The sequence below is a fragment of the Podospora anserina genome, chromosome 4 (assembly GCF_000226545.1).
Source record: "Podospora anserina S mat+ genomic DNA chromosome 4, supercontig 4".
Taxonomy (NCBI): domain Eukaryota; kingdom Fungi; phylum Ascomycota; class Sordariomycetes; order Sordariales; family Podosporaceae; genus Podospora; species Podospora anserina.
Window position 1 is genome coordinate 1,490,598 of NW_001914850.1, and position 16,266 is coordinate 1,506,863.

At 53.2% G+C, this 16,266-nt stretch overlaps 6 protein-coding genes across 6 annotated transcripts; 3 read left to right on the plus strand and 3 right to left on the minus strand.

Moving 5' to 3' along the window:
- Window positions 1–1,912: 1,912 nt before the first annotated feature.
- On the minus strand, window positions 1,913–4,054 carry PODANS_4_6760 (uncharacterized protein; the record flags this gene model as incomplete). The annotated part of the gene is made up of 4 exons (XM_001906128.1): window positions 1,913–2,059; window positions 2,131–2,197; window positions 2,277–3,081; window positions 3,139–4,054. The coding sequence occupies 4 exons, from the start codon at window positions 4,052–4,054 to the stop codon at window positions 1,913–1,915; spliced, it is 1,935 nt and encodes a 644-aa protein (XP_001906163.1).
- A 1,322-nt stretch (window positions 4,055–5,376) lies between these two features.
- Window positions 5,377–7,257, plus strand: PODANS_4_6750 (uncharacterized protein; the record flags this gene model as incomplete). The annotated part of the gene is made up of 1 exon (XM_001906129.1): window positions 5,377–7,257. One exon carries the CDS (start codon window positions 5,377–5,379, stop codon window positions 7,255–7,257), a length of 1,881 nt encoding a protein of 626 aa, XP_001906164.1.
- A 466-nt stretch (window positions 7,258–7,723) lies between these two features.
- On the minus strand, window positions 7,724–9,238 carry PODANS_4_6740 (uncharacterized protein; the record flags this gene model as incomplete). The annotated part of the gene is made up of 1 exon (XM_001906130.1): window positions 7,724–9,238. The coding sequence occupies one exon, from the start codon at window positions 9,236–9,238 to the stop codon at window positions 7,724–7,726; it is 1,515 nt and encodes a 504-aa protein (XP_001906165.1).
- Window positions 9,239–9,873: 635 nt separating this feature from the next.
- Window positions 9,874–11,474, plus strand: PODANS_4_6730 (uncharacterized protein; the record flags this gene model as incomplete). The annotated part of the gene is made up of 3 exons (XM_001906131.1): window positions 9,874–10,335; window positions 10,397–11,211; window positions 11,276–11,474. The coding sequence occupies 3 exons, from the start codon at window positions 9,874–9,876 to the stop codon at window positions 11,472–11,474; spliced, it is 1,476 nt and encodes a 491-aa protein (XP_001906166.1).
- A 504-nt stretch (window positions 11,475–11,978) lies between these two features.
- PODANS_4_6720 (uncharacterized protein) lies at window positions 11,979–14,631 on the minus strand (the record flags this gene model as incomplete). Its single annotated transcript, XM_001906132.1, has 4 exons — window positions 11,979–13,033; window positions 13,089–14,042; window positions 14,119–14,413; window positions 14,512–14,631. The coding sequence occupies 4 exons, from the start codon at window positions 14,629–14,631 to the stop codon at window positions 11,979–11,981; spliced, it is 2,424 nt and encodes an 807-aa protein (XP_001906167.1).
- Window positions 14,632–15,858: 1,227 nt separating this feature from the next.
- PODANS_4_6710 (uncharacterized protein) lies at window positions 15,859–16,165 on the plus strand (the record flags this gene model as incomplete). Its single annotated transcript, XM_001906133.1, has 3 exons — window positions 15,859–15,871; window positions 15,939–16,055; window positions 16,119–16,165. 3 exons carry the CDS (start codon window positions 15,859–15,861, stop codon window positions 16,163–16,165), a joined length of 177 nt encoding a protein of 58 aa, XP_001906168.1.
- Between the last annotated feature and the right edge of the window lie 101 nt (window positions 16,166–16,266).

Sequence of the window (16,266 nt, forward strand, 5' to 3'; positions counted from 1 at the left end):
CGCCTGCTGCCTCGGCCCACAAACCTAAGCCCTCACCGCAAGTCCTACCATGGGTTGTCGCCCAGTTTCTTGTTGATATCAAAAATCCCTAGGGCCAAAGTGGGTTTCCGCCAACGATGAAGCTATCGCGCCACGATCGATTGGGCCCAAGGGTATCCCAGACTGAGGCTTTTCTCGGCGCTCCCGCCATCAGCCTTATCGCGAACACACAGCCCATCCGTCTACTTGGTGTCTGTCTAGTAGCATAGCGCGCGTCCTAATGCGAGTGTGGTCTGGACCTGTCAATAATGCCATCATAAGAAGCTCCCGAAGCCCCCAGGCTCTGTCCACCATCAACAAAATCAACCAGGCAAGGCGAAACGGTCGGACTTTAGATATCAACATCAACCCACAAACCCCAACGGTGAGCAGAGGCCGCGGACGTCTTGCGGAAAGAACCGGTTGCTGCGTATCAAGGTTTGAGCGACCGTTTATTTTATTTTTCTCATGTGTTTCTCCTTCTAGAAGCTTGTCTCCATAAAGGGAAAACATCAGACGATACCCCTCACCAAAGTCCATGTCATGGCTCTGTACAGAACGATACATCGACTGATCCTTGCGTCGATCTCGATGACACACGTTCAAGCCACACCCTCCAACTCACTGAACCTTTTCTGGAGGCAAGCCGGGCATGGGCATGTAACTGGGATCATACCGACAATGCCAACCTCATCCCGTGTCAGTCCCGCACGGCGAAGGTGCATTTTTCACATGCTTCGTCAACCACATGCATGAAAGATCCGTTTCTACTGGCTTGAAAATCCCCTGGCAAAGAGGAAAAAATTAGACGGATGGATACCACTCAACAAGCATTGCAAGAACTCCACAAACGGCTGAGGGAATAACTCTTGTCCCCCGGCAACGGGATTTGCACCCACTCTTCATTTTTGTCATGAAAACTTTTCGCCACATCACGGCACTCGATGATACTCTTGTGCATACTGCATGCAGACGAGCCGCGCCTTCGCAGTAGTTATAGCAGACTCACAAGCTTCAACAGGAATAACTTACAGAGGAATAACTTACAGGAAAAGTATACCCCTCTTCCTCGGCCACTCGGGTTCCACTTGAAAACGCGAGGTTCCCTCGTAGTTATCGTATTCGATATTATTCGGTCTCTTGCCGAATCTTGCATCCATCAAGCTGCAGGAACGCGATCCACACACAAAAGATAGTGTCGGGAGTGAGCCCGATAGGGCAGAGCCAATGTGTGTCAAGGCTTGGAAAGGGCCGAGATCATATATGTATAATTTATGATCGTCCCCCACCCTCAACTTCAAACCTTCCGAGACTGTGATACTGTTTGATGTCATAAACCAATCCGACTGTAAACCACGATAGTTGAGCCATCACATGACGTGGGTGATATGTATAATCACCAATTAATCACAAACACAGCATTTAATAAGTTTACCATATCCATGACTCCATGACTGTCTCTGGCTTGATTGGTGGTTACATGCAGACCCACACAGTCCATAGTCGTCCTCCTGGGTGCCATCGTGTTACCACATCGTGTGTCAATAAACCACCCTAGAACCATCATATTCATAATATGACAACCGACCATCAAGAATACGGTAGCTCACGAACCTCACGTTCTGACTCACTTCCAAACGATATCATGGTCCAATTTCCATGATCATATTGATAACATAACAACCAAACGCAACCACATTACACAACCACACACAAAAATACGAAAGCCTAATGGCCTTCAAATTGTGACTCACTCTCAAACAAGTCTATCGTAAAAGATATACAAGCTCTCACAAAACGCTGAATAAAAAAACCATAACTGTCACCTGCACGTAAACGATACTCGTCACCTCTTATCCCACAGTCTCAAATGCACATTCACCCAACCACACGCTCACTCAACCTTGTTCTCCTGCTCCCCCAAAGGCGTCAACTCGGCCGGCCTACTCCAGGTCCTGATGTGCCCGGACTTGCAGCTGGTGATAATCGCATCCCTCGTAAACTCCAACCAGCAAAGCGGATCGTCATCAATAATTTTGCTCTGTCCCACACACAGTCAGTTAATCTTCACACCCCTGTGAAATCTCACCCCTTCTCCCACAGCAAACTCACCAAAACAGGCGGCAAAACCGCCGTACTAGCCCTCGGCTCAACCGCCCTAGGCCTCACCTCCCCCTTCCTCAACCCCCCGCCCTTCCCCCTATCCCCCTCCCCATCCCAATTCAACCCCCCCCTCCCTAACCGTCTCCCCCCCCGACAACCCCGAATTGCTCCTCCCCCTACTACTACCCTCCCCCAGCGGCCTCCCCCCAACAACCCCATGCGTCGTGCTCCCCACCCTAGGCCGAATCAACATCCCCAAGCTAAAATCCCACAAGCAAACCCTCCCATCCTCCCCCACACTCCCAAACCTGTAATTCCTCCCCGCCCCCGTCGTCGTCTCGTCAAGATCGCACCTCCACAAATCAAACTTCACCCCCGTCACCCAGCTGTGATGCCCCTGACACCTTGCCACCAAATGCCCTTGCGTCGTCCCGTTCACACCAGGAGACCAGATGCTCACCAAATCGTCCTGCCCCCCCGTGAGCACATACCTCCCGTCCGGGCTCCACGTCACGCACGTCAGACCACCATAGTACGAGTAAAACAGGTCCAGCAGTGTTTCGGACAGATAATCAATTATCCGGAGGGAGCCATCTTCTGATACTACCGCCAGGTGGCGGTTGTCTGGACTGAAGGCAAAGGCGTTGATGCGCTGGTTGGAAAGTTTCCAGACGCTCACCGGGTTCACTTTTTGGTTTTTGGAATGCACAGACTTTTGGATGTGGATTTTGTGAATAACGCTGCTGGTGGTGGTCTTGTTGTTTGATGACGAGGTTGAGGAGGTGGGCCGGGGCAAGGGAGGAGCATCGCTGCTTGATCGGACGGCCGTTGAAGGTGAGGAGAGAGGGGTGCCCTCATCTTCGGGGGAGAAGATGGCGTCTTCTTTTTCCTTGTCGTAAACGATGAGGGTGCCGTCCATGTGAGCTGCCAGAAACAAGTTCTCCGAATTGGGAATCCAGGCTATGCAGGAGACGGGGGTCGAGTTGATTATCCCCTATCACAGCAACATATCAGTACAAGGGGACAGGAAAAAGGGGGGAGTAAGTACGTTTTTGTTCAACCTCGTATACCGCTGAGAGATGGGCTCCCACCAAATAATCTCCCCCGTCGAAAACCCCATCACCACATCAACATGCGCCGCGCTCTTGGTCACCCTGTTCACATCATGAGACAAGCAATGCGCCTTTGTAAACAAAATCTTGGTCAGATACTCCGCCTTGGTCGGGGACGACAAGTCCAGCCACTGAAAAGCCCTATTCACATTGGCAAAGGCAAACATCCCGTCCCTGGCTCTCTCCTGGAGCTTCTTGCTCAGGGTCTCGTGGTTGATCACCCTCGAGATGAACGACGAGTTGCTTTTCGTCATGTTGTTCTTTGGTTTCCTGCGCTTGTTGGAGTCTTTGGTTGGGGTAGGGGTGAGGAGGGTGTTGCCCTCGCCAAAGGCGGGAGCGTTGGAGCCAAAGTGACCGCCTCCGCCATCGCTAGAGTTGAGACGGCCTCCGTCGCTGGTGCTCTCGCGGACTTCGGTGGAGGACTGGCTTCGCTCGTCGGGGTGCTCTTGGATGCTGCCTGAGACGCCGTCGGAGCGGGAGTTGGACCGGTAAAAGGAAGGCGGTAGCGGGCCGACGTCGATGTTGATGAGGGAGAGCTGGGTCCCGGCTGTGGCAGGCTGAGGTGCCGTCGAGAGGGGATTCGGGTTCTGAATGGGAGCCTCGGATGGATGCGGTGGCGGTGTCGCGAGATGCAGGTCCTCTTTCAAGACGTAGAGACCCTCGCCGACGAGAAACTGATATTCGGGCCCCGTCGGGGTGGTGAGAATATTGTTCGTCTCAATCATTGGTAAGACGCCGCCAGTTGCCGAGATGCCATTGTATCCCCCTCCTGGCTGAGAGGGATATCTTGGTGGGGGCGGGAGGACACTGAGGGAAAACATCAGCCATTGTGCAGCTACGACGGCTGGGCAGGGCAAGTGATAAGAACGACGTGATTCGTGACGCTGGCCTGTGGTGCTTGCCAATTGCCATGAACCGCGATGTCTTCGTTATTGGCTCTCTCTCCGAGCTCTTGCTTATCTTACAACATGGCGGGCTAGTTTCCCGTTTTAGTGGTGACGCGCTTAACAATGCGGGGGAGCTTCTTGCCAAGGTCGCTAGGACACAAACGTGCTTCGGGGGGACTGTGGGGGCTGCCTGCTTGTACCAAGGAATTATGTTGGGAGGCTGGTATGTAGAGACAAGTCCAAAGTGAAGCTGTCGACAAGTTGCTGTTCTATGTGAACTTCACCGTCTTGAGAGGTTTGAAACGCACGGCGTCGGCTTCCCGGGACGAGGCACGAGAGGCTCCCAGTTAGCCTACTTAGCTCGCTGCACTGTAACTCTTACTAACAAGCAGGGTCTGTGTTAACGACCCGGCAAACAGGCACAAGTGTCATCCACCAGGATGTTCGGGACGGGAGCGAAGCTGCTGTGGGGAACTGGAGGACCGTCCCGATCATCCGGGTGGTGGACATCAGCGAGTTTCTGCGATTCCACGATGTCAGAGAAGCAGACCGGCGGTGCTGCATCTCTTGGAACCGGATACAGTGCTCCCTTACTTCAGCTTGGCAGACATGGAGCTGAGAGCAGACGAATACAGGTAGCAATTAGTGAAGAAGGGGTTGTCTAAATTACAACGACATGACGGGCTGGGATATATATCTCAATAGTTGAAAGGCGATTAGCGCCCTGTGAAATGTATGGAATAACAACCAGTCTACTCATCCACAAAGAGTTCTCTAGAATACCTCCTCAACTGTCCAAGCTGTTCAAAGAGATCCGGTGGAAGCTGAAGTGAGAACTTGGAAAGACTTCACCAATTCGATCTAAGGTGGGGCAGCCGCTCAGGAATGTAACCCTACTAACTTTTTAGCCAATTGGTTGGCTGGGTCTTGTCAGCGGACGTCAATGGCGGGGCTCGTGGGAAGCTAGCGTAAATGACCGCCGGGAAGGGGGAGGGAGCTTTGTGGCAGCTCAACTTTAAAGCCACCAGACGTCAATGGTCCAATATCATGCATGGCCTGACACTTTTACCACTACAGTTGCTTCCCGGTAGCTTTATTATCTGCCATCTGATCTTTTACTAAGAATCCCCATCTCTCTGGCTCTAGATCATGGCCCTTCGCTAGACGAGCTACATCAAAGCTTCAGTAACAGCCTTAAACATGGCGACCGGTACCGCACCTTTCCTGGACATGCAATTTTCCACGAAGCTGACCATATGTCTACAGCAGTTCGAATTTGTATCTGCGGCGACGAGGGGACGGGCAAGTCAAGTCTTATCGCTACCTTCGTCAAGGATACCTTCGTCTCCAACAAAATACAAGCCGTCCTGCCCCAGATTACCATCCCTCCAACGCCCGGCCACGAGAATGTCACCACCACCCTCGTCGATACCTCAGCACGACCCCAAGACCGAACCACACTCCGGAGAGAGATCCGAAAATGCACCGTGATCATGCTGGTCTACTCGGACCACTACAGCTACGAACGTGTTGCCCTCTTCTGGATGCCTTACTTTCGCTCCCTCGGCGTCAACGTCCCCGTCGTTTTATGCGCCAACAAGTCAGATCTTACCGGTGATGGGAACACAGCGCAGGTGCTTGAGGAGGAAATGCTACCAGTCATGGCCGAGTTTAGGGAGATCGATTCTTGCATACGTACAAGCGCAAAGGAGGGACGAAACGTAGTTGAGGTCTTTTGGTTATGTCAGAAGGCCGTGACACATCCAATAGCCCCGCTGTACGACCATAAAGAAAGCCAACTCAAACCAGCCTGCGTTGACGCCTTGAGGAGGGTCTTCTATCTGTGCGACAGGGATCAAGACGGTTATCTCAACGATAAGGAGATGCACGATTTCCAGGCAAAGTCGTTCGATAAGCCGCTGCTCCCAGGAGAGCTGGAGAACCTCAAGGCTGTTGTCAGCAAAGCCGTACCAACTTGTGACATAAGCAAGGGGCTGGATTTACAATGCTTCTTGCAGCTGAACAAGCTTTACGCTGAGAAGGGTCGCCATGAGACCATTTGGATTATTCTCCGAAAACACCATTACACTGACAGTTTAAGTTTGGAGGATGGCTTTTTACAACCGAAGCTGGACGTGCCAGAATATGCCTCGACTGAGCTCAGTCCAGCTGGCTACCGTTTTTTCATGGATCTCTTCTTGATCTTTGATAAGGACAACGACGGAGGTCTCAACGACCAGGAGCTGGCAGCCTTGTTCGCTCCCACCCCTGGATTACCACCATCATGGGTGGAAACATCGTTCCCATCCTCCACTGTCCGGAACGAGGCCGGGCACATCACGCTTCAGGGATGGCTGGCACAATGGAGCATGACCACGTTCCTAGAACCAAAAACAACACTCGAATATCTTGCCTACCTAGGCTTTGAGGGTCCAAACGCCCGGGACTCAACCACAGCAGCCCTCAAAATCACCAAACCCCGCAAACGAAGGCGCAGACCAGGCCGTGTAGACCGCAACGTCGTCCTCTGCTACATCCTAGGCTCCTCTGCCTCTGGGAAATCAACCCTGCTCAACGCCTTCCTCAACCGCCCCTTTGACGCCCTTTACCATCCCACCATCAAACCCCGCCGCGCAGTCAACAGCGTCGAACTGGGAGGTGGAAAGCAATGCTACCTCATCCTCGAGGAACTCGGCGAGCTCGAGCCTGCCATCTTGGAAAACCAAGCCAAACTCGACGCGTGCGATCTCATCTGCTACGCTTATGACTCTTCCGACCCGGACTCTTTTTCTCACATTGTCGAGTTGCGCAAACGGTACCCGCAGCTTGACGAACTGCCTGCTATATACACGGCGCTCAAGGCCGACTGCGACAAGACGACGCAAAGGAGCGAGCTGCAGCCTGATGCGTATACCGCGGCGCTGAATATGTCTGCGCCGCTGCATGTGAGTGTTACGTGGCATAGTATCAGTGAGCTGTTTGTTGCGCTGGCCGAGGCGGCGACGAACCCGAGTACTGCGTTTCCGAAGACGGAGGAGGCGCCGGATCGGACGAGCTTGTATATGGCGTTGGGCGCGACGACTTGCGCGGCGTTGGCGGCGTTTATGATTTGGAGGAGGTCGACAAGTTCGATGTGAGGGAAGGGAAATGTGTGTACCAGATTGAGGTTTCTTTTGGGAGCGGGAGTAGGGTTAGGTGCATGGATGGGAGTTTGATAGGGGGGTTGTTTAAACATATGTTTTGTAGTCAGTTCTTTTTCCATTCCCCCATCGTTTGGCCCCCCTTTTTTTTCTCAATGGCAAGAAGAAAAAGAGAGCGTTTTACATTGATACCCGTCCTATGCACACCTACACCTTGAGGTATACGCACGCTATATAGCATTTTAAATCCCCTTTTCTACTCTACCTTGTATCTTCAGCGGAATTCCAGAGTATTTTGCTGTTCTACAACCAGAAGCGTCACTGTGATGATTTGCAAGAGATGATTTTTAAAACAGCAGCGCATGTTTGGCTTCTCATTGCTCTATAACAGAGCCTCAGCCCCCTCTGCTCCATTGATAGAGCATCCCACACTTTCCTCCCAATCCATAGTGGTATACCGCCCTTAAACCCGATAAAAACAAAAAGCCACATAAAAGCTCGCCGCCTCCATCTCCTCCGGACTAACAAGCAGTTTCCCCCCATGCCTTTCCCTAACCCCCATCCTCTCGCTCAACGGCCCCAACTCCCTATCATCCTTCTCCATCTCCCATACATCCGCAAACGGCTTGTGATACTGCAGCTCCAGGTTGTAATCCTCAGCCAACGCGCGAAAGGCCTCCCACGGAACGACATACTCCGGCACCTCCTCCACTGCCTCATGCAAGAAAAAGTTATACTTCCACCCAAACGGCGGTCTAAAGATCCCGTCCGCTGGCGTAGGACCGGGGAATCTCACTCGGTAGATATCATTCCCCCAAGCAGCAGTCTCCTCCGCCTCTCCCTCATCAGAATCCAGCTCCCCGTCTTCCTTATTAGGGTCCTCGTCGTCCGCTTCGCCATCTTCCTTCGCCCTGGCCCTTTCCGCCTCCTTTTCAGCCTTTCGCCTCTTCTTCTCCTCCTGCTTCTTGTTAAACTCCACCACCTTTGCCGAAATGACATCCGAGTTTGGGATGCACCCAATCAACCTCCCCCCTTTCTTCAACGCCCCCGCCACATTCTTCAGCATCTGCCTCGCCTTTTGCTCCGTCTCAAACGCGTAATGCATGCAGAACATCATGCTCACCACATCAAACCCTCTGTTGTCGCTGACGTTGTTATTGTTGAACCCAACCTGGCGAATAATGTCAATATCCCCTATCGTCTCGGCAAAACAATCCTTCGCGTGGAACCTCGCCTCGAAGATCCGGGGTGGAGGGCGACCCCTATGTCCACCTCTCCCTCCCCGGTGACCACCGCCAGGTCGGTTCATGCTTCTGTAGCGGTCGCGGGCTTGCTCGATGGAGACATCTGCCGGGTCGAGACCGACGTAGAGTTCAACCGTCTGGGGAGCCTGCTGCCATTTCCCCAAATCACCCCCCTTTCCGCAGCCAATGTCAAGAACCAAAAGCCGGTTATTGGAGGTCTGGCCTCTTTCCCTGGCGCCAGGGGAGTGATCTTCGTCTGGCGCAAATTTCTGAATGATGCAGCTCTTAACCCAGTTGTTGAACGATCTCAGGCCTTTGATCCTGCTGTCGGTTTTCCTCCAGTCGCGACCACGCTCTGGGACGGCGTTGTAGTGGGCGCGGACGACGTCGTTGATGTTGCCGCGGGAGTTGTGGTTGGATGGGAAAGAGCCACTGCTGCTGCCGGAGGGGCCATAGGAGGTGGGAGTGTTCGCTGCGGCGCCGGCGGCTTCTTGGGCTTGGAGTTGACGCTGGCGCTCTAGGGCGCGCTGGCGGGCTTGTTCACGGGCGGCATCGTCAATGCGGGCGCGTTGGCCGGGGCGTTTGAGTTGTTTTTTGGGGGCTTCGCCGGAGGGGATGCCGGAGCCGGAGCCGGAGCCGTTGCCTGGGGATGTAGAACGTTGGCGCTTTTTGGCGGTGACGAGGTTGCGAGCGTTGAAGGGTTGGGGGAGGTCGGATTGGTCGTTGTCAGCCATGATGGGCGAGGTGATGGGTGAAGCGATGTCGCTTCGGCTGATGGTTTGGTTGATTAGATTTTTCGATCCCTCGAGATGAATTGAACAAAATCGGCGAGCGTGAAAAGATTTGAAGTGAGAAAAAGTATCTCTTCGTTTGTTGTTTTTCTGTCGTTGTTAAAAGGTTGAAGGTCCAGGAATTTACTTTGGAGCAAGCCGAGACAGGAAAGGGAAAGGGGATCCTTGCCGGGTCCGGTCGCAGATGCCAAGACAGCACCCCTGTAGGCTGGGAGCTGACTGACGCGAGCTTTTGGCAGCCTTGCAGAGAGAGAGTTCGCGCTCGAGCCACCCAACCCAGCAAGACGGACACCCGGACAGGCAAGCAACGAAGCTCCCACTTTCCATCTGTTCAACATCCAACTCTAAATCCAAACGACGACCTTTTATTTTCCGTTGCCGACGACGGAACTACGAGCGACTTGAATCGTCTCGAACTTGAATTTCTAGCGATACAGCCCCGTCGTGCTTCCCATTGAAGCTGACGCAACCACTCTGGGACCTGAGCCTCGATTTCATCCAGCTTCATCTGTCACCACTAAACTCACAACACTACAACTCCAAGTTCAACCCCAACATCACATAAACCCACCGCAGCCATGGGCTCAGATCCTCAATACGCGAAATGGCCTCTTCTGCCCCTCGCCCAGCATGTCTTCACCCTCACGAACCCATACGCCTCAAAGCCCCTCCAGCAATCCGCCGCCAAGGCCCTTCAGGATGCCATCACCGAGCACAAGATGGCCCCCTTCTACAAGTACCTTGCCCACCCCACAGAAGGCATCTTGAATTCCGTAGGGGAGGGTAGTTCAAATGTGCCCGGAAAGGCCCCCAGCAGAAAGAACAGCGTCGCCGCCGGCATGATCAACACCAAGAACCCCACCTCGAGCATAAACCTACCCTGGGACGAGGCCCTGTACCAACAACTGCACGCCGATAACGAGAAGGAGTTGGAGGAGTTTCAGAAGGAGGAGGATGAGGCGGTTGAGAAGGCGGGTGATACCGAGATTCAGGCTGCGCGGGGCAAGAGGGCCGAGTTCTGGGCTCGGGTTGGTGACAAGGTGCGTCTGCTCTTCAACACAGTACTAGCCAAGTAATATCTAACATGTATTTCTTCAACAGGACAAAGCCATCGCCGCCCACGAAGACATCTTTGAGAAAATCGGCGTCCTCGGCACCAAGATCGACCTCGTCCTCGCGATAATCCGCATGGGTCTCTTCTACGGCGACAAGCAGCTCGTCAAGAAGCAAGTCACGCGGGCCAAGACCCTGGTCGAGACGGGTGGTGATTGGGACAGACGTAACAGACTTAAGGCGTATGAGGGTCTGCATAATCTCACGGTTCGCAGCTACAATCTCGCCGCTCCCCTCCTCCTCGACTCCTTGTCTACTTTTACCTCGTACGAACTCTGCACCTACTCCAACCTGGTCGTCTACGCTGTCTTGGCCGGCTCCGTCTCTCTTAAGCGTGTGGACTTCAAGTCCAAGGTTGTCGACGCCCCAGAGATCAAGGCTATTCTTGGCGATGGCGAGGACAAGCTCCTTGCTCTGTCGGGGGCTATCTCTGCCGGTCCTGGTGTGGATGCGGAGATGCAAGATGCTAGCAGTGCGCCCTCTGCGGCCAAGACTACCGTCGTCAATCTTACCACCTTGGGATCCAGCACTGAGCAGGCCGAGGCGGAGATGTCTGTTGATTTCGGGAGCTTGGCCCAGCTGGTTAGTTCCTTGTATAACGGGCGGTATAAGCTCTTCTTCCAGGCTCTGGCCCTGGTGGAGGAGCAGTTCCTTACGCAAGATCGCTACCTTCACGAGCACAAGAACTGGTTTGTGCGGGAGATGCGGCTGAGGGCGTATCAGCAGTTGCTGCAGAGTTATAGGGTTGTGGGGTTGGACAGCATGGCGAATGACTTTGGGATTACGGTGGACTTTTTGGATCGGTATGTTTTTCTTTCCGGGAGGGCACTAGTCTGGGAGATGTGTGCTAACATGGAAATTGTGTAGTGACCTCGCCAGGTTCATTGCCGCTGGCCGCATTCCCTGCACGATTGACCGTGTCAGTGGGCGTGGTGTGATTGAGACGAACCGCCCAGATGATAAGAATAAACAGTATCAGGATGTGGTGCGCCAGGGTGATCAGCTGATCACCAAGCTGCAGAAGTATGGGCAGGCGGTTAGGCTGAGGGGGAGTGAGAGAGCCTAGAAACTCGAGGGTATGTGGTAGGATGAGGAAAGTGAATACTGGTTTATGTAGTAGATGTGGTAGAAGGGGCCTGGTCTAATGTTGGGCTGGGTTAGTAAAGAGTTGTGTTAAGACAATGGCAGCGTCAATATTGATTCTTGATCCTGTTGCAAGTATATCTGTGGTCAAAATCCACAACCAGTGATCAAGTTTTGTTTTTGAGTTTTGTTTTATTTTGAGGCATCCTACCCTGCTGTCTAGGTATGTTATACAACCACACTCCCGCCTCTTTTGTACATTTCCATCCATAACCCTTTCTAGACAAGAGAGGAGAGATATCCAGAGAGTAAAGAAAAGAGAAGGGAGGAGGATGTTATACAAGCACATGACCCAACCAAGACAGGAATAACCCATTTCTTAAACTGAAAGGAAAAAAAAAAAAGAGAAACAAATAACGCTTTTGCTCGCTATTCAAACTTTGAAAACTGCATAAAACGCCCCCGCCCCATCCATACCCTCTTCTCCCTAACGATACTTCTCCATAAACTCCCTATGAAACTTGACAATACTCCCCACCCACTCCGTCCCCGGTGCCAAAAATGTCGTCCTAAAATGCAAGCTCCCCTCCCTCTGCCCAAACCCGCTCCCGGGAACGACACAAACCCCCGTCGCCTCGAGCAGCCTCAAACAGTAAAACTCATCCGGGGTCCTCCCCTCCTTCTTCGCCGCCTCGGCCGCCTTTTCAGGGAGGTTGATGGTAGGAAACAAATACATGCTCCCCTGCGGACTCCCGCATTCCACCCCCTCCATCTGCTCAAAAGCCTTGTGCAGCGCCGTCGCCCTCTCCTTCAACCCGTCATAAATAGCGTCATACTCCTTCTTGTAAAGCTCATAGCTCTCCTCCCCGGGCCGGGGCGGGTTGACCATCAGGTCCACCAGACACTGCCCAATGACCGGGGCGCAGAGCATAATGGACACAAACTTGTAAATCTCCTGCTGCACGTCCGGGTCAAAGTTGACCAGCTCAAAGTACCCCCCCCTGTGCCCGCACTCGCCCACCATGCCCTTTGACACCGAGTGCAGCGACGCGAGCTCCACCTGGTCAAACCCGTCGTTTGGACGCTCCTTTTGGAGGGTCCTCAGCACCTTTTTGAAGGAGACAAACTCCCCGATGAAAACGTTGGTTTGGTAGACCTCGTCGGCAAGGATGACTAGTCTTTCCTGGCGGGCGAAATCAATCACAGAGCGAATGTCGGATTCTGACAAGGAAGCGCCGGTGGGGTTGCCCGGGTTGATAATGACAATGGCACGGACGTCGATGCCCTTGGCTTTGGCGGCTTCGTACGAAGACTTGATGATCTCGAGGTCGGTTCCCCAGTTCTTCGACTCGTCAAGGTGGTATTCGACGCAGTGGGCGTCCAGGACGGCGAGGGAGGCGGTATACAATGGGTACTGGGGGATAGGGACGAGGATGCCCGTGTTGGAGTCCTGGCAGAGGACGTGGAGGAGGGTGTTGACACCGGAAGACGCACCGGCCGAGAGGTAAATGTCGGATTGAGAGGCGGGGAAGCCATCTCTCCCTACAACAAACAGTCAGCATGACATTGGCCTGACAGGTACTGAAAAAGAACTTACTCTCTAGGAAATCGGCAATACTCTGCCTAATGGCAGGCACACCGTTACTGGCGCTGTACGCACCCACCGATCCCACCACCTTGAGCAGCTTCTTCGCCCGCTCAATCACATCCTTCTTGTACCCCAAATGCTCAATAAGCACATCCTCCTTCTCCAACAACACGGGGTTCTCCAACAAACTGAGCACCTGTCTGAAAAACGTAATAGGCTTCTGATCCAGCTGTTGAGGATTACCAATGTTGGCCGAAATAACCTCTGAAAACGGCAGGTCCGTCATCCCGCCCTGGAGGTACGCCCTATACTCCTCCGACTTGACGGCGAGCTCGCCACGCACGGCATACTTGGCAGCCTTGACGTGGGGGTTGATGTTGTTCATATTTAGTCGTCTACCCGACGACGATGGTGTGGATGAAGACGCCATGTTGCGAACTTGTTGCTGTTGTTGCGATTGAGATTGGTTCGAGAGTTGACCCATAACGACGGCGGCAGTGGCAGCGACCGGGATGACTCCGACTCTTTTGCCGGTAGAAGTGATGGACGAAAAGCAGCGACCTGCGCAACGAGCAGCAGCCGACGATAGCGGGGTAGTAGCAGTCAATGGCGGGGCTGGAGCGAGTCCCGAGACGTCTGCAATGGGCACAAAATGTAAGAGAGTGATTGGTTGGATCAGATCAAACAGTTCTTGTAAGAGAAAGAATGTAGTGTGTGATATAAGACAACAAGAGAGAGAGAGAGAGAGCGCGTGTGTGCTTTTCCCTTGGTGTAAAAACACACAAACGACCGTGACTTTTCGAGGAGAATGTGAGAAAGAAGAACGCGAGGTCCGGCCTTCAAGCAGAGAGGAAGATGTCAACCTAGTCTCGTATATGTACTTCCGTAAACCCCAGGCAAGGCTAGCAAGAGTATAGGTCCGAAGGATAGGCGGCTTCCTTTTTCCTTCTCTCACACCCACAACTTAAAAGTCACTGGACTAAGGGAAAGCGGACAATCCCGAAGAAAGGAAACTGGGGGGGGGGTAAAGTGTATCAACAATCAAATTGACAAATGGGAAAAGGCGGGTGAGCAGAGGGAGGTAGGTGGTTGGCTACTGAGCCCCCAAAAGACCCAGGCACACATGAAAAGATGTGGGAATCAGCACACTTCTCCGTCCCCGTCATCCGAGTTCCATATGTTTGCCCCCCCCCGGGTGTTGGATGCAAGAATGGTCCCTGCCCGGCCGAAACCGGCTGGGACATCGGGTCCCCGTGTTTATCCCCCAGATTCAGATCACCCCAGCTTTTCTTGTTGGAGGAATTGCAAACGCCAAGCAAAGGATTGGATGACCTCTGCATGGCCCGCCAAGGAGGTGAAGGGGCATGGCCATCATGAAAAAAGAAGGGAAATGGAAAGACGAATTGTATTGTTCGGTCTTTTGTGCCTTACCTGCGCGGGTGGATGGGGTTCCCCTCGGGAGTGCGCCCGGGATGAACCTGGCGCTGTGGCTCAGCGCTGAGTTATTTATCGTTGTCCCACGGCGGGCGACTCGCATCAGATAGGGCGCCATGTTTCCGATATGACGTTTGCGCTTCGAATCGAATATCGAACAACAAGACCCGGGGATAGCGGAGATGGAGCGGACGCCCGGTTCTGGGCGGTTTTTCTGGCGTGGTTGAACGAATTATCCCACAAAACCTGTCACCAGCATCCGTACCGTTGGGCGCCAGAAGCAATTTCGTCCTTCGTTCGATTCCGGGGGGTCGGTCAAACGATCAGTTGGTTCGGTCTGGTCTGGTGGTCTGCTGTCTGTCGCCGGTCGCCGGTGTGAGAACCTCTTACTTGCAAAGAGAAAAAACCGAAACCTCTCCTCCTCGTGGTCACACCTTTATTGTCTCTCTTCTGCGGGAGGCGCGGCTCCGAAAATGGAGCCCTCGGGCGGTGTAATAAGAGAAGGCCACGATTGTCTGGGTCGCTTCGTTTCCGTACTAGGACCGGGTTGGCCGGCGGGTGCGGCTTAAGACCAGATGAGAATAGTAGCAGCAAGAAGAGATGTGGCTGTCTCGAAAAAGGCCGCAGGGCAACCGAATATCTCTTTGACATCGTTGCCGTGCGCCTTCCCTCGAACTTTCACGATATGGCCAAGGTGGGGGTTAGAAGACAAAATTGTGTGACACAACCAACAACTCAGCGAACTTCTCTTATCGCAGGCAAAAACCTGAGACATTCAAGCCTAGACCCTGCTCCCTCATGTCTATCCATCTCCATAACCTCATGAGCCCCAATGCCCGAAAGTTTACGTTATACCAATAACCACACGACACCCTCACCTCCAGCGCTCATATCCAGTGAGTGTAACCGCGGGGTATTAGTGTAGCTCTATCATCACGTTCCAGACCTCCTCCCCCAATTCCCGACCCTTTCACTCGCACAAGCTCCCCCCCCCCCAAAATTGATTGCATGACCCCATCTCACCTGATAAACCCTCAACAACAACATGAGATGACCACCCGATGGCTACCTTCGGTTGAAGGTCAGCCCAACTGTCCATAAAGGTACCCCGTATCACACTGCGTCTTATCTTATCGATACCAACCCCAACCCTTCCAAAATCTAGCTCACAACCCCTGGCCCGTGCACCCCCGATCCAATCCAAACCCATCCTCCAAGCTCCAAACTTCGCGATCCATTGCCGAGTCCCCCGACGACGACGACGACGACGACCACCACCACCCCAATTCCCGACCAACCATACACCAGGTCCCATAACCCGGGAACTGGTCAAAAATCAGTTAAAATGGCCAAGAAGGGTCCGTTCCATTTTCTCTCCTCACCAACCCAAGGAGGAGAAACGCTGCTGACATGACACGAAAACAGCAAAATCCCGTGTTATCATCGTCCGCCTCCTCTCCATGGCGCAAACGGGCTACTTTTACACCTTCACCCGCCCCCGTGTCGGAATCCCAATGAGCATGATCAAGTACGATCCGATTGGTACGAGACACACCACACCTCCCCAAACCGGTACCCAAAATGCTAACAGGGCTCTAACCACAGTGAGGAGGAGGGTCCTGTTCTTAGAACAAAAACGAAAGGGGAAATAAACCAAACCATCTAAACCGAATGAGCAAAAAAGCAAAAAAGGCCTGGGGAAAAATGGGCTGGGAACGAGGATCAAGACCGAACCCAATACACCATCATATAC